At 37.1% G+C, this 19,915-nt stretch overlaps 1 protein-coding gene across 2 annotated transcripts in view; it reads right to left on the bottom strand.

Moving 5' to 3' along the window:
* The window catches only part of SLC25A16 (solute carrier family 25 member 16), a 28,776-nt gene extending 12,293 nt beyond the window's left edge, over positions 1–16,483 (bottom strand). Inside the window, exons 1-4 of one of the 2 annotated variants that reach the window (XM_043476777.1) lie at positions 16,230–16,483; positions 10,454–10,546; positions 5,457–5,590; positions 4,386–4,449 (exon numbers count right to left, since the gene is read on the bottom strand). In XM_043476777.1, coding sequence (XP_043332712.1) covers positions 4,386–4,449; positions 5,457–5,590; positions 10,454–10,546; positions 16,230–16,353 — 415 coding nt within the window. In that variant the 5' untranslated portion in view covers positions 16,354–16,483. Of the gene's footprint in view, positions 1–4,385; positions 4,450–5,456; positions 5,591–10,453; positions 10,547–16,229 lie in introns of those variants that run through there. The other variant, XM_043476778.1, reaches the window with a different exon arrangement.
* Positions 16,484–19,915: the final 3,432 nt, after the last annotated feature.

Below are 19,915 nucleotides of genomic sequence, written 5' to 3'. Positions count from 1 at the left end.
GTGATATGCTTAACTCACCTAAAGAATTCTTTTAAAAATAAAATAAGGGCACTTTTTTTTTGTTTGTTTTGTTTTTGAAGGGCACTTTTTAAAAAAAATTCAAAGCATAATCAGTATCTTCTTTTTAAAATTTAAGTAAGGGGAATTCCCTGGTAGTCCAGTGGTTAGGACTCCAGCTCTTACTGCCAAGGGCCTGGATTCAATCCCTGATCAGTGAACTAAGATACCCTGTGGCATGACAGGAAAAAAAAAATCTGAAAAATAAATAATATTTAGACAAATTTGTTACTGACTAAACATAGTAAGGGGCTTCCCTGATAGCTCAGCTGGTAAAGAATCCATCTGCAATGTGGGAAACCTGGGTTCAATCCCTGTGTTGGGAAGATCCCCTGGAAAAGGGAACGGCTACCCACTCCAGTATTCTGGCCTGGAGAATTCCATGGACTGTAGTCAGACATGACTGAGCGACTTTCACCTTAAACATAATAAAAATATAATGTCCAAGGTAATAGAAACAATTTGTTTTAGGGATAAAATCTCTTGATAAGCTAATTTAGTTATTAAGTCCTAGATTTTTATCAACATATGATTTATTAAAAATTCCATAAACAAGCTGAGTTTTTATTTTTATCTTCTTTATTACAGTATAGTTGATGTCTGAGTTACTTTTTAGATTAAAAATAGTCTTCCAGTTTTGTAAAACACCAGAGATTTGACCAAATCCACAGAGTTTCTGTATCACAGAGTAGAATCTGAGACTAAATTTTCTGGTTCATATCACAACATATATTGCCTTCCCTATAATTGCATTTTCTCAAACATTTACTTAATACTTCCTAACATTTAAATTTTTAGTTCAGAAATTCGAGCAGTCAGGGCTTCCCTGGTGGCTTCGTGCTAAAGAAACCGCCAGAATGCAGAAGACACGGGTTTGATCCCTGATCCAGGAAGACTCCCACATGCTGTGAAGCAGTGAAGCCTGTGCACCACAGCTCCTTACCCCAGGCTCTAGGGCCCACGCTCCATAACAAGAGAAGCCACCACAATGAGAAGCCACCGCAACTAAAGAGTAGTCCCCATTCGCAGCAACTAGAGAAAAAACTCCTGCAGCGACAACGACTCAGCATAGCCATAAATAAAATTATTAAAAAAAAAAAGAATTCCAGCAGTCCAGTTGTTGGAAATGTCAATCCTTCATTTCAGTCAATTTGATTTTAAGCTCTCCATCTGAGCTATTTGTTTTCAAGCTATTCATTTCCCAACTATTTAACTTGTTTTTTATAATCTATTGGTATTCAAACCAGTCTTGTCTGGCAGTCCAGGCAGTGACTTTTCTAAATGGCCTCTTTTAAGTCTGAGTCTAAACTAATACAGTGCAAATGTGATGTTCCTAAGAGAAGGTGTGGCAGTAATACCACGTTTAATTCACAGCAAATATCTTATTATCCAGATATTTAAGAACTACATATTTTGCAGCGTGGCCTAATTTTTTGCAGCTTATGCTAAATATTTTGCAAGGGAAATTTTTACAAAATAAAATGAAGAGAGATTTTCTATAAACAAGTTTCATGTTTATTGATATGGTTCATATTAAGGAGTTTAACAACTATAGAAAAGAATAAAAAAACTGACCATTTTTTAAGGCTTGATCATGGTGACACAATTTGGTTAAACATCAGATTTTGCTAGGATTTATTTATCCAAATCATCACTATTCATTTTATTTTTTAAACTTCTGTAAACTTTTACAACTCCTGTATTTTTTTTCTGCTTCCTATCTGGATCACTTTGTCTTGCCTTTCGCATTTGCTCTCTGAGACTCCATTTATTTCTTCTTTCCTGTTATATGCCCCAAGCCTTCTCATTGTCTTCTTACTGGCTTCAAGTGGCTTAACATGAAATAAATGGATTGACAAAGTGACCAAAATAGTAAACTGTAGAAAATGAGGTCATCCAGAAATCTGTAAAGGTAAAGGAGGCATGAGCTTAAAAGCTATAAGACTATAAGTCAGGCTGAACAACTGCCATAACATAACTGTACCTCAGAGAATGGTAAAAACAGTGCCCATGATTACTATAATACTCAACTGATGATCTAGTTTTACAATTTTTCAGCCAGTTGATTTCAGCATGTTTTTATATGGTGTGTTTCTTTTGAATTTGAGCAATTAATCAAATCTTCCTAAGGAAAAAAAAATCTTTTAACCAGGATGTTTAAAAATTACAATTTTTTTTTTGCAGGGGGAGTATGGAGGGGTTGTTGTCTGATATTTCTAAAAGCAACTCGATGATTTAAATGTAATTTTAAACTTTAGAATTTAGCAAGAAAACTTTTAGTAATTTTGTACTCTGATAAATCTTGAAAATTCCTGAAGATTTTAAATATGTTTATTTATCCTTGGAATAAGTGGGAGGTAAGAACTATTCTTCTGATAATCATGTTTTACCCTTTACTCGAAGTATAAAATTATGAAGCCCTAAATAGAGAAAAGATTATGACATCTTACATTGTTCAAATAAAAAACAATGCTGTGCTGTAAAGTAAGTTTGAGGTTATTCAACTAAGTTCTGATTCGCTTTATGATGACTATGTCAATGTTTTTTTAAAATACCACATTGGACTTCAATGGTGGTCCAGTGGTTAAGCCTATCCACCTCCACTGCAGGGGGTGAGGGACCGACTCCAACATGCCCTGGAACAGCCAAAATAATAATAATAAATTAAAATTAAAACATAATTGAGGGGCTTCCCTGGTGGCTCAGGGGGAAACAATCCACCTGCCAATGCAAGAGACACGGGTTCAATCCCTGGTCCAGGAAGACTGCACATGCGCGAAGCAAGGAAGCCCAAGCGCGCACCACAGCTAAGGAGCCTTCCTGCCCCGCGGCCCATGCGCCACAAGAGCGGCCGCCGCGGTGAGGAGCCTGCACACCACAGCCAGAGAAAAGGCTGCGCCGCGACAAAGACCCAGCCGAAAATACAGAAATGAAATTATTTTTGAATAACTTATAATTGAAGTTCCTTTGGTTTAGTATTACTTTCCAGTATATAATGAAATTTTGACGTTAACATGCCTTTCATTTCAGAAAAACGAAGCTGAAAGCACCAAATGAACATGCTGTTCAATCAATAAACAAGTGTCATGAAAAGCAAATAATACAAAGCAGGATTTAACTCATAATCCTACTTTATCTTTCCTACAACCCTGAAAGAATTTGACCAGTCACTTATAAAATTTAAGAGACAAAAAATTTTTTAAGTCGTGTAAGAAATGATAAATTTTAAGATTTGAAAACTTTATTAAAATTCTCCTGTAAAATGAGAGATAATCATAGCACTTTCTTCATAGTACTGTTCTTTGAACTACATGTCAAGTGCTCAAGGATAACAAGTCAAGTACAAGTACTCAGGTCTGTGACCAGTACAAAGAAAGTGTATGTTATAACTGTCATGCCATTGTGAAATACCAGTTGAGAGACAGCTGTTGCTCCAGCTCCCAAGATCTGCCCCCATCATGCCTGTGATAGTCCTCTCCTATAACCAGAACTTCCACCACCACCACATACCATTTCCTGATCCAGTCATGAAAAAGTTAATTGGAGGCTTTCAAAACTTGTCCTATTTTTTAGCACCTCTACAGTTGTTTTGCTGAACATTTTGAATACCATTCCTGGTTATTTTTTCCTACTTACTGATCTTGGGTCAGCCTATCAGAAGTGAAAAAGAGCTAAGTAAACATTGGATAAGGCAAAACTATGGATAAGGTAGGTCAGGTTGCACACTATAAATCTAGGTCCAAAAAAAAATCAAAATCCTATAAACCTTGTGAAATCCACAAAAATTTAAGATTTTGATATATCACCTTCCCATAGTCTTAATAGTGGTACATTCTTACCTTAAAATACAATACAGTTATTTACAAAAATAAGAAAGCTCTATGTACTGATACATGAAAGAGTCCTGAGATAATTGTAAAAGAAAAGTTCTAATCCTATAGAATAGTACTGGAAAAAAGTACAACATAAAAAACTGCTATTAATAATATGACTGCTTCCTGGGAGTGGAACTATTTTCACTGTATAGGAATATGTATTACTACAGCCATTATAATTTTAAAAAATTTTTTGAAAGAAAAAAATACACATTTCCAGAAGAAGATCTGTCAAAGGGAACATATGTTTCACATAGTTTTAAGTGTAGACTACTCCTTACCATCTCCTACTGTAAAAGCCTCTGAGTTGGGACATACATGATTTTTGCATAATTAAGCATAGGAAGATAACAAATGCGTGCTATGTGATCAACGTCACACATACCACCTAAAGCAAATTAAGTATTTAAATAGGAAATTAATTTGCAGAAATAAAATAAACCTACTCCTTACCTGCCATGGATCCAGCCATTAATCTGTGCACATGACCAGAAACTCCCAGTTTTGTAGTAATTAGCTAGAAACCAAAAGCAACAAATTAAATGAGATATTTCTTAAATGCTGCCAACTTCACTGTTTAATGATAAAGACTGTTTTCAAAAGGGTTATAGAACTAGCTTTTTTTAAAAAAAAGGAAATTAGTACTGAATGTGAGTGAAATGAGCACAATTATATAAAGCTGAGCAGTGTTATATCACATCAAAAGGAGGTCAGTTATTTCCTCTGTCGAAACCTCTGTCGCAAAAGAGTCGGACACGACTTAGCGACTAAACAACAACAATCTGCTCTGTGGCATCTGCTCTGATTATGCACTTTTACAGAAAAAATATTGCCAAATATACTATACTACACACTGATGACCACAAATACTTAAAGTGTGAATGGGAGTAGTAGGAATAAAATGTAAATGAAGCATTTATTGAAGTCTTGATATAATAGCATTGACTCTATCTGTCTGACTAGGTTAGAATGTTGTTCCCAATCTCTAATGCTTACTTTTCATTTTAAGATGCCCTGTGATATGTAATGCATTTAATCCCTTTCTACATTAAGATGTTTGAAAGGATGAACTTTCAGTCAGGCAGGGAAGAGAAACTTAGTGAGTAAGATGGGGAAAGGTGTCAACTTATAACATCACTTAAAAACAGACTTTCACAATATGGTTTCACTATTTTATTTATTAGGAAAATCCAAAGTCTCAGTATTCCTCTCCTACAACTGAGAAACAAAAAGCACATCAAAAAGCTATTGATATTTTATGGATTTACTATTATCCACTTGGCTCTTCTTCATAAGTCTGAACATAAACAATCTAGTCAAAAATGACTAACAATTCTGGAACAGATAACACCAAACTCAAGTTATATTTAAAAATTTTAATTATCAGAAGTCTTATTCCTTCAAAAAGGCATTACTTTACCCATTCATCCAAAGTAATGTTAAAGGCCAAAGCAAATGCCTTGACAACTAAGTATGCTATTCAAAGATATAAAAGAGGAAAAAAAAAGATAAAAGTTCAAGTACCGTTTTATATTGCTCAAATGCCATAAACTGGATTGCACCATAGGGAAAAATTCGAATCATCATTGCACCATTCCCTTTATACAATCCAAGGTATCCCTCCTTTTTGGGAACAGCACGCAATGTAGAAAATACTCCTATTTTTAGAAAGATTTTTAGAAGAAAAATACTATTACAACAGAGAAAACTACCTAAATCCAAATTTTCATGACAATCACAGATAAAAATTACTATGCCATCATTCATGATATAATTTTGCTTGACGAATTACTTGAATAGTAATTTCTGTATAACACTTAAAGCTACTTGAAATACATCATATGTCCAAATAATACAAACATTCCTCATGTAAACATGTCAAACACAACTGACTAAGCACAGCATGTAAACATGTAAAACACAGCAAGAGCAGCTACAAGTTACAGTAAATAATTAATTAAATCTATAATAACCAAAAAAAGTCATAGAAATTATATTCAAAGTCCAGATATTGCAATGGAAATGACTAGCTATTTAGAAGGATGAAGGAAGGTTTCCTAGACTAACCCAGATACATGTGTGGTTTGTTCAAGCAGGAAACTGCTAATAAAAGAAATAAAAAACCTACCAATTAAAAAACTATTTACACAAGTACACAGCACCACCTATGATATATTCTTACCAAAGTCTAGATTTAATTATCACTTTACAGAAAATACAGGTGATATAAGAAGACACTAAATAATATGGGACACTGGTGGTCCAGTGGTTAGTTAATTCATTAGTTAATTAATTAATTTTTAAAAATAACATGGGACATAATCAACCAAATTCAGAACATGGAGGATTCCATAGGACAAATAACCAAGTTTTCTTTCCCCAAAAATAAACAGGAAAAAAGTAAAGAAGTATAGGAAAATGTTATAGGCCACAAGTAATAATATCAACCAATTCTAACACTGTAACATATTGATGTCATAGGAATCCTGATTAAACACACAAACTGTAAAAACAAAAAGAAAGCTGACAAGACTTTCATGGAAATCTGAACCTTTAATGAATATAATATAATATTAATAAATTATTATTATTATTTTTGGAGTAGTCTTTCTAGTCTAGAGATGTATGCTGAGACAATTATGAATGGAATAATATTTGGAGCGTAACCTAAAATATGCCAGTGGGAAGAGGCAATGGTGTAAGAAATGGAACTGACCACATGTTGTTAACTGTTGAAGCAGTGATGGGAACCTGGGTCTCATTAGATCATTCTCTCTACTTCTGTATGCTTGAAAGTTCCCATAATAAAAAGTAAAAAAAAACAAAAAACACTAAATTCAGGGCAAATTTTTATTAATAGTATACTTCAATTAGGAGTACAGATAAACAAAAGACTAAGTTCTGGTCTGACATATTGATGTTTATTATTCCAATACCAATCATGAATCCTGTTTGTAGTACAGACTTCTACATTCCATATTAAACTATTTAAATTATATCATTAAACTATTGAAGTTCCAGTTTCTTTCCAAATTTTTCAAACAAAAATTTTATCAAATATGAAGGTAAATCACTGGGCTGATCTCAAAGTTTAGAATTCAAGAAACCTTTTGATCTCTTCCCAGAAATTAAAACTGGTAGGTACTTATTAACATCCAAGAAAAGATAAACCCAAAAGCATTTTTAATAAACAGATATCTAAGTGGACTAATTATTAAAAAGAATTCTATTTATGTATATAAATATATATATACATATAATACATGAAGTTCTTCCAAAATATACAAATAATAAAACTAAATATATTCAGACACCACCCCTAAGTTCTATCAAAAACACCTTCCTGCAGGAAGAAAAGACTAACATTAAGCTCAGATTAAGATACTCAAATGTGTTTTTAACAATTTAGGGGAAATTAAATTTAGAACAATGGCCACAGAGCAGGAACAGGAAGGCTGACAATGAGTGAGAAGTACAGAGGAGGTTTCAACTGTACTGATAATGATTATTTCTGAAGTTCTGTGTGGCTCCAAATGTTTATTAAATTATTCTCTAAAACTCTTTGTTACAAATATTTAAAGAGAAATAATTAATAGAAGGGAAATAGATAAAGTACTTTCAAGAAAAGGAAACCAGGAGACAAAGAGCAAGGGAGGGTGGCTGGGGAGGACACAAGAAAAGCACAATGAACAGAAAACATAAATCTATAACTGAAAAAGAAATCTAAATTATATAAATTCTTCTGTTAAAAGCCAAAGACTCTCAAATTCTGTTAAAAGACCAAGTCTAGCCATACGCTTTTCACAAAAATCTCAGCTAGGGGGAAAAAAAAAACACACCAGATGTTGAATGTTTTCAAATGGCATTTAAATATCCCTGGAGATAATTACACTGTTTTTTCTCCTTCAACCTATAGTCTGTATTATTATTACTTTGGGAAATTGAGATTTTTCTTTACGGTATAACACTGAACCAATTTTTGCATGTGTTATAAGCATATTTGGAAAGAATATTTATTCTCTGTAGGGTGCAAAGTCTTCTGTGTCTATGTTATATCGAGCTTGTGTGTTCTTTAGATCCTTTTCTGTATCCTTCTTATTTTTACCAAGCTAGAAGTGCAAGGAACATTTGATAAAATATAAGCATACGTTTGTGTATATACACATAAGCTCTGAAGGGAAATGGAAGAAAATTGTAAAAATGCTTAATTCTAATGAAGAGATAAAGAGAAAGATGTTTGCTTTATACTTTATGAATTATGAACTTGTGAAAACATACATTAAAAAAATAAAAATAAAATGTAAAGATAACAAAATTAAGAGGATTTTTAAATAAGCCTATTATGATTCAACTCCCTATTTTTATATCACATTGGTTATAAAAAGTTAAATGGAGGTCAAAGATTTTCAATATATTACAGGAAAAAATTTCCTTATATTCACTGCAAATTGGAGAAGAAGAAATTCTAATTACAACTCATGTTTTTCATTTGGTCAGAATAATTTTGATTCAAAATAAAAAGTAGTTTTTGATGCCTTGGAGGTAATGCTATACACTTTTTAAAAGAAGCTAAAGTGGAAGTCTTATTCAATAGCATATCTTTTTCATCTTTGTGAAAAATCATGCTTGCTTTTAAATTTAAGCAAAGTTTAAAAACTACCTTATGTATGTAAAAAGGGAGGCATCCAGAATAAAATGCCCAACAACATGTTTCAAATAAATTAAAAAGCCACTAATACTTTTTTGGGGGGGTTGTATATTTCAAAGAGACATGAAAGTACACCAATCTCTTCATTGCTGCACTCCAGGAATTCTATTTCAAATTCTGAATGCCTTGTAGGGTACACTGCAACCCATGGCATGCAGCCCTGTAGAGCGTGAAATCTAATGTGAATATGTAACCTAATGATTACAAATCAGGAAACAAAACAACATACATCAGCATGGGGAGAAGTTTAAAGGAATAAAACAATAGTGCTCAGACATTCATATGTTGGGTCATTGTTAAACACCACCAGATACTGAGTAATATAACTCCTTTCATCCTCAATTTAGACAACAAAAGAAAATCATTTCCTTCCTTCCCAGTTTTATATATAGTCTCTCAATAATTTCAAAGATCTGATTCTTTCTATACCTGAGTGAGCAGTACACTGTAAAGATAATAAATTCATTCTTGGACACAGAGATATTAGCAATTTTTTTCTTTCAATTTAAAGAGCAGATTTACTTACTGAAAATAAAATGAACCACAATAAATAAAAATAAAATCATGTTTTAAAAACCCAATTGTTAAAATAACTGAACTATTCACTTGGTTAAATATCCTTCTTATAAAATGATGAATAGATCATGCAGAGCACACATCATTGAAGCATAAAACTGTAAAAGCGATGGAGTGTTATGAGTTAGTTGCCTTAACCTAATTTTTTTCTTGGTGTCTGTCCACATTAATTTTTTTGTTTTAAATCTTTTGCCCTCTAATTAAAAAGTTAATATATGTTCAATACATATTACAAATAAGCTTAGAGAAAAAAATTAACTATAATCTCACCATTGAAAATTAAGCATTTAATCTTCATATTTCTCCTTCTAGCATTTTCTCTAAACACACATTTACTTAGATAAAATGCAATGTCATTAAATCATTTGCAATATTTTTTCATTTAACTGTTACAAACATCCTTCCTAGTCAGTTAATATTCTTTTATAATTTTTATGATTGTGAAAGAGTCTATAATATGGACTTATTTAAATAATACTTATTATTTAACTTAACCAATTCTCTATTATTAAACATTTTGGTTGGCTCTTATTTTTTAAACCAGCAGAAGTAATACTTTGATTCTTGTATATACCTCTTTGGGCATATTTCTGATTACTGTCTTAAAACAACTTCCTAGAACTAGAATTGCAAAGCCAAAGAGTACCTATCTTTTCAAGACTTTGACGCATATTATCAAAATGCCCTCCAAAAAAGCTATAAAAAATTCTTATTCCCACCAATGATATGTTATTAGAGTGTCCAAGTTAAATATAATAGCTGATTTTTATGTCTGTAAAGAACAACTAAGGACTTGATATTTCTTTAACAATGCAAGTTTATCAATATATACTAGCTGCACTGGATTCTGTTTGTCCTAAGGTATCTACAACACACACTTAAGTGTTTAAAGGAACAACCTAATCTGTATCACTAACTGTATATTTTTCTTAATCAAGCTAAGCTGTCACGTGTGTCTGTTAAGGACGTGACTTGTTAATCTCAATAAACAAATATGCAGTATTTACTTCAATGATCCAAAGATTCTAGTTCAGAGTACATTAGTATCCTAAAATGATAACTACATAACCACTATCGCAAATGAAAATATTAAAATGGTAACAGCTACATCCCCTGTAAATTTGCCTCCAAACTTGAACTCCCTTTTGTGTCCTCTTTCCACTATAATTCACAACTAGAAACCAAGCCAGCAAATGGACAACATTTTCATTTTTATCTTCAGCATCTGTCAACTCACCCAAATGTCTATAATGGTGGTTGTGAGCTTGTAACAAAACCTTTACTCGATCCAAGGGAGCAACTGTTGTTTTGGCACAGCATCCAGCAATACCTACAAAATTTGAAAAGATCAGGAACACATGGCATACCATTTCTTTCCAAATAGAAATCATGATTAAATTTATTTGGCTAATAAATAAATAAATTTGGCTAATAAAAAATAAATAAATTCGAACACAACTGAACTGATGCGAAGAACTGACTCATTGAAGACTCTGATGCTGGGAAAGATAGAAGGCTGGAGGAGAAGGGGAAGACAGAGAATGAGATGGTTGGATGGCATCACCGACTCAATGGACATGAGTCTGAGTAAACTCTGGGAGTTGGTGATGGGCAGGGAAGCCTGGCATGCTGCAGTCCATGGGGTCGCAAAGAGTCAGACACGACTGAGCGACTGACCTGAACTGATTCAGCTAGCAAACTCTCTAATTCTCATTTGATCTCTACAAGTAGAACTGCCCAGAAGCAGAGACAGGAAGATGATTGGCTCCCATTCTCTATAACTTAATAATTGAGCATGTCAGGCCTGAAAATAAGCTTAAAGAGTGTAAATCTGCCCCCTAATTGCTGATGAACACTGGAGTCTTGCTAAAAGTGGTGATGGGACAAACACTTGGACGTATTTACACAGCTACAAGACTCTGTTTGAAACGTCTTCTTCTGGATGACTTCTCATTGAAATAACCAAATTTTACCCATAAAATTCAGTTATCCATTTACGGTACAAGAATTTTATTCTTACAAGTTACCCAGATTCTAGTACTTTTGTTACAGAAGCCTGAACAGACTGAGACATTTTTGTGAAGTATCTTACATGTAATAACCACTCAACCAAGTGAGTTATTACTATTATAAAAAGGTGGACAAAAAAGTCCTTGGTGTCTCTTCTATGACTATGTTCAGCTCTTCATCATTGCATATTTGTTAAGAAAGATGCAAGAGTACTGGAACTTTGTGGGTCCCTTCACTACTACATTCAGTCATCCAGCAATTATATATTTTGTCCCTACCACAGGCCACTGTGCAGACATGTGGATGAGAGTAAAGTACATACATGGGCTTTAACATAAATCAGAATCCAGTTCAGTCCTACTAGCTTGACATGCTTCTAAGGTGACAATATAGAAAGACTTTTTGTTGTATACAGTTGTGTTTCCTGAAATTCCAAATCGGGAAAGGAGTACATCCAGGCTGTATATTGTCACCCTGCTTATCTAACTTATATGCGGAGTATATCATGCAAAATGCTGGGCTGGATGAACCACAAGCTGGAATCAAGATTGCCAGGAGAAATATCAATAACCTCAGATATGCAGATGACACCATCCTTATGGTAGAAAGCAAAGAAGAACTAAAGAGCCTCTTGATGAAAGTGAAAGAGGAGAGTGAAAAAGTTGGCGTAAAACTCAACATTCAGAAAACTAAGATCATGGCATCTGGTCCCATCACTTCATGGCAAATAGATGGGGAAACAGTGGAAACAGTGGCTGACTTTATTTTTCTGGGCTCCAAAATCACTGCAGATGGTGACTGCACCCATGAATTGAAAAGACGCTTACTCCTTGGAAGGAAAGTTATGACCAACGTAGACAGCATATTAAAAAGCAGAGACATTACTTTGGCGACAAAGTCTGTCTAGTCAAAGCTATGGTTTTTCCAGTTGTCATGTATGGATATGAGAGTTGGACTATAAAGCAAGCTGAGCACCAAAGAATTGATGCTTTTGAACTGTGGTGTTGGAGAAGACTCTTGCGAGTCCCTGGAACTGCAAAGAAATCCAACCAGTCCTTCCTAAAGGAAGCCAGTCCTGAACGTTCACTGGAAGGACTGATGCTGAAGCTGAAACTCCAATACTTTGGCCACCTGATGTGAAGAACCGACTCATTTGAAAAGACCCTGATGCTGTGAAAGATTGAGGGTGGGAGGAGAAGGAAACAACAGAGGATGAGATGGTGGGATGGCATCACCGACACGATGAACATGAGTTTGAGTAGGTTCTGGGAGTTGATGACGGACAGGGAAGCCTGGTGTGCTGCAGTCCATGGGGTCACAAAGAGTCAGACACGAATGAGCGACTAAACTGTTGAAAACTAATTCCTAGTAATGGTATTTAGAGGTGGGAGGTGGTATTAGAGGAGGTAATTAGGACACTTATGAATGGAATTAATGCCCTTAGAGCAGAGGCCCCAGAGACTTCCCTGGTGGTCCAGTGGTTAAGGCTCTGTGCCCCCTCTAAGAGAAGCAGAGGTTCCATCCCAGGTCAGGGAACTCGGGTCCCACAAGCACCATCCCCCACAAAAAGAGGCCTCAGAGATATCATTGGCCCATTGCACTGTGTGAAAACACAGTGAGAAGGTGACAGCTATGATGAAGCAGGGTCTCCCCAGATAGCTGCTGGCACCATGACCTTGGACTTTCTGGTTTCAAGAACCTGGAGAAAGAAGTTTATTCTTATGAGTTACCCAGACTATAGTATATTTGTTATAGAAGCCTGAACAGACTAAGACACTTTTACAAACTACCTTATATGTAGCAAGCACTCAACCAAATGAGTTTTTACTATTATAAAAAGGTGGACAAAAAAGTCCTTGGTGTCTTTTCTATGATTATGTTCATCATCACACATTTGTTAAGAAAGATAAAAGAGTACTGGAACTTCATGGGTCGCTTCACTACTACATCCCCAGAGACTAGCTCAGGGGCTGGCACTCAACAGGTACTCAATACCCATTTACTCAATGAATGAATGAATGCAGTCTTTACAAAATTTTTTAAAATGTAAGACAAAATAATTTAAAATCCACACACATTTACTTAATAGCTCAGCATGTAACTGGTGCTAAAATCCATATTCTGAGATATCCAGAAATAAGTTGCCTGTTTGTACTCAAATATTAAACCCACATGTAAGCTTCTATATCAAGCTTCTCTTACTTGAACTAATGGAAATAACAGTCATGGTCACTCAAAATTGAGGATAAACTAAAAACAATTTGCATTGGGGTATATTTGGTTTCAGAATAGTTTATCTTCCCAGTCATTATGAATTAACCATATAAAAATTATTTAGAATCTGCTGAATAAGTAGTTTCTTTTATAATATCTTGCTCATCATATTACTTTATGGCTCGATTAATCATTACAAAAGTCCACTGAGTTAGGTCAAGTAGCCTTTATCTTCATTTTAAGCAACTAAACTTGAGATACTTGCAAAAGACCATTGCTAATCATCACTAAAAAAACAAGTATGCTTTCCTTTGTACAAGTTACTAGGTTAAGAGATTCACCTGCAGGCACTGTGCCTAGGCTTTTACAGGTACTTTTTTATTTAATCATTACAATTACATTCTGAGGTAAGTACTCCTTTTTTAATATTTATTTATTCGACTGTCCCACACAGGGGATCTTCATTGCAGCATGCGAACTCTTAGTCCCAGTGCGTGGGATGTTAGTTCCATGATCCAAAGAAAGGTCACCCAAATCAAAAAAATGGAACATCACCAGTCTCCCAAAAGTCCCTCTCTTATACTCAAATCACTATTTGTTGCTTCTCAGAGACAACCAAATGTCCTCTGAGTTCCAACAATATGGATTTAGCTTTGGCTGTTTCTGAGCTTTATACAAATAAAATCACACAGTATGCAGTGAGTGTATCTGGCTTCCTCCTGTTCATTATTACACTTGTGAGATTCATACATATTGTTGGTGTGGGAGGAATTTACTCATTTTCAGTGTTATTAGTATTTCACTCTATGATAATACCATATTTCAGTTATATATTCTAACACTGATGGACATTTGGGTTGCTTATTCTTTAGGGATATTATGAATATCAAAGATAAGAACATAAATACATATGTTGGGTATATACCTCAGAGTGGAACTGTTGGATCGTAGCTGGATCAACTGGGGGTATACAAATGTCCATAGATAACCACACTTCTCCAAAGTGTCTGTACCCATTTGCATTACCATCAGTAGCATATGAGAGTCCTAGTTGCTAACCTGGCTTACATGTTACCGTAAGACTCCACTCTGGTGTCAACATTACAAAACATAATATGCCCAAAACTGAATTCCTGATCTTTCCCCACCACCATCATGAACGCTGTTCCAACTACAGGCTTCCTGTTTCAACTTCATCCTTTCAGGTGTTCAGACCCAAAGAAGTCCCTCTTGACTTCTCTTCCTTACCCTATCTCTAATCTGTCAGAAAACCATTTATTCTTTTCATATTCAGATTATCATGTTTCACCACCTCCCCTGTTACTAACCTGATTCAAGTACCCATCATCTAACATCTGAATTATTCCAGTAACCACCAAACTGGCCCCCCACCTTCCATATTTACATCCTTACAGTTATTCTCCACAGAGCAGCCAAAGTGATCCTTTGGAAACATGCCATATCATGTTACGTCTCTGCTACAGACCTGTAACGGCTCCTTACTTCACTCTAGTAAAAGTCAGAATCTTTACAATGGTTTGCAAGACCCTTCACTTCCTGTCCCCTTTAACTTTCTAACCTCCTTGCCCCATCAATACCACTCGGCTCCAGTTGCACAGGTCTCACTGCTGTTCTTTGAATGATAAGGCCCTCCTTGACTTTGAAGATTTTGCTTTAGCTTTTCTCTCCCCCCGGAGTGCTCCACCTTAGAAATCAACTTGCTAAACTCCCTCCGCTTTTCAAGTTTTCTTGTGTCATTCTCCCAACGAGACATACCACAAATTATCCTATTTAATACTATACCAGTTAGCGTCTCCATTTCTTTGCCCCATTATCAAAACGATACTTCTTCCCATTTCATTCGTCATTTCTAATACACCATACAACTTATTTTTTCATGTTGTTCATTGTCTTTCTCACCACAAGTCCCCAACCAACGTAAACTCTAGGATCTTTGTTCTCTGATGTACACTGAGCTTGTAACAGAAACAGAGCAGGCACTCAAGTATTTCCTTGTATAAATAACGACCTTTTTTATCAGCAGAACAAACTAATTCTTAATACTACTGCAGTGTACACATATCTTTCTACAAGTGCTTATAATGTGGAATTTTAAAAAGTCTCAGCCTTAAATAATTAAGTGATGACAACCCAGTAAATTAAGAGAGGGTAGAGACTGAAACATCTCTTTATGGGAAAGCAGAGGAAATTTCTGAGAGATAACATGAAACTTCCGGCCCCACAGTCACACCAGCAGTAGGGTTTCACCAGCTACATGTCAAGTAGCTATTGCACAGTTTGCTAGAACCACCGGAACCAGTTTTGGTTGTAGACAGTTTTGCACAACTTCCCAGTCATTCTTAAACAGCTGTCTTCCAGTATTTGCTTTTTTTTTTTTTTTGCTTTCTTTTAAGCAAACAGCAAAATCCAATTCTACACTCGATCGCCTAATCTCTATAAAAGAAAGGAGTGCCCAGCATGTTTCACTGAAACCCTAGGGTCCCTTACGGGGCTACCCTCTTTTCCCTGCTATCTAACCTTGAAGAATGGGTGCCTGGTTATACCCTTCCACATCCCCAGCCTATCCTCGAGGCGGTTTCTCCCCAGATTCCTGCTGTCACTAGTCCAGTGATTATTAGAAAGAGATTACAGCAGGTCCGGCAAACACCTGGCTGGGTATTGGAGCAGCCAGAGTCCAAGAATGTCATCTCGGCCGCTTACACCCGATCTGCCCCTGAACCCGCCCTGGCCACTCCGCGCGCGGCCAGGTCCCCCAGGGGGACACCCACCTCCAGCCAGGAAGGAGCGCAGCCAGTAGAAGTCTCGGCGGGCGGCGGGCCCTCCGGTTCCTGCCGCCTGCGGCATCGCGGGAGGTGGCTCGGCGGCTGCCAGGGCCGCCGCCGCCGCCGCCATCAGGACCAGGGCCGCGTCGGGAGCTTTGGTGGTCAGTTTACAACACAAGGGCCCTAGCCATGGACGGAGCAGGCAGTGACAGGGCACCGACCGCCGCGCGGGCGGGGCGGAATACCACCGGCGCCGCGCGGCGCGGGCTGATGACGTATACCAGGGGCGGGGCCTGGGTCAAGGCCAGCTCGGGGTGTCGCCCCGGCAGGACGCCTCCCCTTCACCCAGCTTCACCCCACATCCCTACTCTGGCTTCGCTTTTCAGGCCTCTTCTGTTACAGACAGAAGAAGGGAAGTATGGCCAGGGGAGAAGATCCTTTCCAAACCCGCCGTCTCCGAAAGCTCTCTCCCGTCCTGTAACCGTCCATCGGGCTGCATTCTGACCTCCCTAAAATTTAGAACCTTTTTCAGAACCAAATTTTGGTTCTTCACGCCTTCCAGGAACTGAGGAAATTGTAATCACATTGCACACTCTTTCTTACCAAATCAGTTCTGCCTTCTCTGAACTTCTTAATGAGTCTCAGTTTCTGCCTCCCTAACCCCCTGCTAAGCTTCAATTCCATTCCCATCAGCTCTGCCAAAGAAATAATTGCTAAAGCAAGATCTTCTTTCTTTGGGGCCCTAGGAATTACACAAATACTTCTGCTTTGCCAGGACTTTCTGAATCTGTGCCTTCTGCTTAGCTCTGGATTTCTGACCTATTCCCCACCAACTCCTAAACTCCTAGGAACTTCCAAGTTTCTTCTCCCTGGTCCCACTGCATTATAGACTGTCTTTTAAAACCTCCTCTTACCCTGTATTATTCTCTTCCTGAGCATCCCTCATCAACTCCAAATTGACCAAAATTTATTCCTATTCACTGTGACCAAAGCTGTTCTGAACTTTTATCCTCTCAGAAAGTATGTATTAAGATTTTTGTTAGTATTTACTCCAACCTTTCCTATTTTTGACACTGGTCCCCCATTTCTCTTTCTATGGATAAGCCTCTGCAGAGTCTTTCTAGCCAACGTTTATCACTAATGAAGAGTTCAGATTGCAAACTTGTTTTTTCCCATCTTCCTAATACTCAATTTCCACCAGAAAATACTATCATTATTTGTAATTTGCCTGTCTAATGTGAAGAATTTAAAGGCCCTGAAAGTGTGGATGGTTGCAGAACATTGTGATTGTAATTAATGCTACTGAATGGTATGCTTTAAAATGGTTAAAATGGTAAATTGTTTGTGAAGTATGTTGTATTACAATTAAAAAGTACTAGAAAAACTTCCATAAGATTTTTTTTATATATCAAAAAAGAGAAAGATCTATGCTTTCTTATTAAATAACTAGCAAAATTGTCTGGTTCCTAGTCCTAATGTGTATATTTTTTCTGTCCTGTAAGCTGTACTGATATCTCTTCTCATCTACTTCCATTTCAAATGAAACGTTCCTTATAGATTTAAATTATCACATAACAGCCCTCAACTCCAAAACTGAGTCCAGGTCCAAGATGGAAAGTTTATACACATGATAACTGACAAGTCTAGTGACTTTAAATAGCCAATTATTTCTTCTCTACTCAGCTGGGTACTCTATTAAACTACTCAACCTACAGATGTTACTACACACAACTCTCAGAGATCTTACCCAACCTTAGAGTTTTAAATTATTCTTGCCTGGAAAATCCCATGAACCCAGGAGCCTGGTGGGCTACAGTCCATGGGATCGCAAGAGTTGGACACTACTTAGTGACTAACCCACCACCATAAGAGTTTTAAATAGCATTTATAGATTGATGGGGCTTCCCTTGGGGGACCTGGGCTTGATCCCCGGGGTTGGTTAGATCCTGGGAGAAGGAAATGGCAACCCACTCCAGTACTCTTGCCTGTAGAAATCCATGGACAGAGGAGTGGGAGAAGCTGCGGTCCATGGAATCGCAGAGTCGGACATGACTGTGTGACTAACTTCCACTTTTCATAGGTTGATGACTCTCAATCTCCAGCCCTTCCCACTCACTCTCCAACTGTATTGCTTCATATTTCCCATTTCACCACTTGTTTATCTAATTGGCATCTATTTGCCATTGGTGGTGGTTTAACACTAAGTCATGTCCAACTCTTGCGACCCCATGGACTGTAGCCTGCCAGGCTCCTCTGTCTATGGGATTTCCCAGGCCAGAATACTGAAGTGTGTTGCCCTTTCCTTCTCCAGGGGATCTTCCTGACCCAGAGAAGGGATCCAGCCCAGGTCTCCTGCATTGCAGGCGATCTCTTGCATTGCAGGCAGGTTCTTTACCAACTGAGCCACCGGGGAAGCCCATCTATTTACCATATCCAAAACTAAATTCATCATCTTTCTTTGCAAACATGCTACACCTGCAACCTTTTCTCATTTCATTAAATCACAACTCCATTGTCAGTCCATAAAGCTTGACTGATTTCCTAAATAATCTCCCTACTTTCTCTTGCTTCCTACTGTCTCTTCCCAAGATGGCAATCAAATCAGTTTTTTAAAACCTAAAGCAAATCTTGTCACATCTTATCCCAAAACCCTTTGATGACTTCCCATATCACTTGGGAAATTCCTTCAATAGTTTACTGTTCTATCTCTGACCTCAATGCCTAGAACTTCCTTCAGTTACACTGGCTTCTTTGTTCCTCATAAATACCTGGCATGCTTCTCTCAGGGCTTTGCACAAACTGTTCTTTCTACCTGTACTTCTTTACCCCTAGATATTCCATGTAACTTCCTCCAATCTCCTGCTTCAGATTTTACACATATGTAAGCTTGTCAAGCTCCAGGTCTTGTTTTTGCTGACTGTATACAGCTTCTCCATCTTTGGCTACCTCTGTTTCATCCACTATGCTGAAGCCTTTGACTGGGTGGGTCATAACAAACTGTGGAAAGTTCTTAAAGAGATAGGAATACCAGACCATCTTACCTGTCTCCTGAGAAGATTATGTGCCAGTCAAGAAGCAACAGTTAGAACCCTGTATGGAACTGATTTGTTGAGGATTGAGAAAGAAATATGACAGGGCTGTCCGTTGTCACCCTGTTTATTTAACCTATATGCTGAGCACATCATAAAAAATGCCCGGCTGAATGAGTTACAAGGGACAAAACAAGATAGGCATGAGAAACATCAGCAACCTGAGATATGCAGATGATACCACTCTAAAGGCAGAAAGTGAAGAGGAACTAAAGAACCTCTTGATGAGGCTGAAGGAGGAGAGTGGAAAATTCAGCTTAAAACTAACTATTAGTAAAACTAAGATTACTGGCCCCATTATTTCATGGCAAATAGAAGGGGAAAGGTGAAAGCAGTGACAGATTTTCTCTTCTTGGGCTCTAAAATCACTGCAGATGGTGACTGCAGCCATGAAGTCAGAAGACGATTGCTTCTTGGCAGGAAAGCTATGACAAACCTATATAGTGTGTTGAAAAGCAGAGACATCACTCTCCCAACAAAAATGCATATAGTCAAAGCAATGGTCTTCCCAGTAGTCACATACAGTTGTGAGAGCTGGACCGTAAAGAAGGCAGAGCTCCAAAGAATTGATGCCTTCAAATTGTGGTACTGGAGAAGCCTCCT

This window comes from Cervus canadensis, chromosome 8, assembly GCF_019320065.1.
Source record: "Cervus canadensis isolate Bull #8, Minnesota chromosome 8, ASM1932006v1, whole genome shotgun sequence".
Lineage (NCBI taxonomy): Eukaryota > Metazoa > Chordata > Mammalia > Artiodactyla > Cervidae > Cervus > Cervus canadensis.
This window is presented reverse-complemented; position numbering and strand designations above follow the sequence as displayed.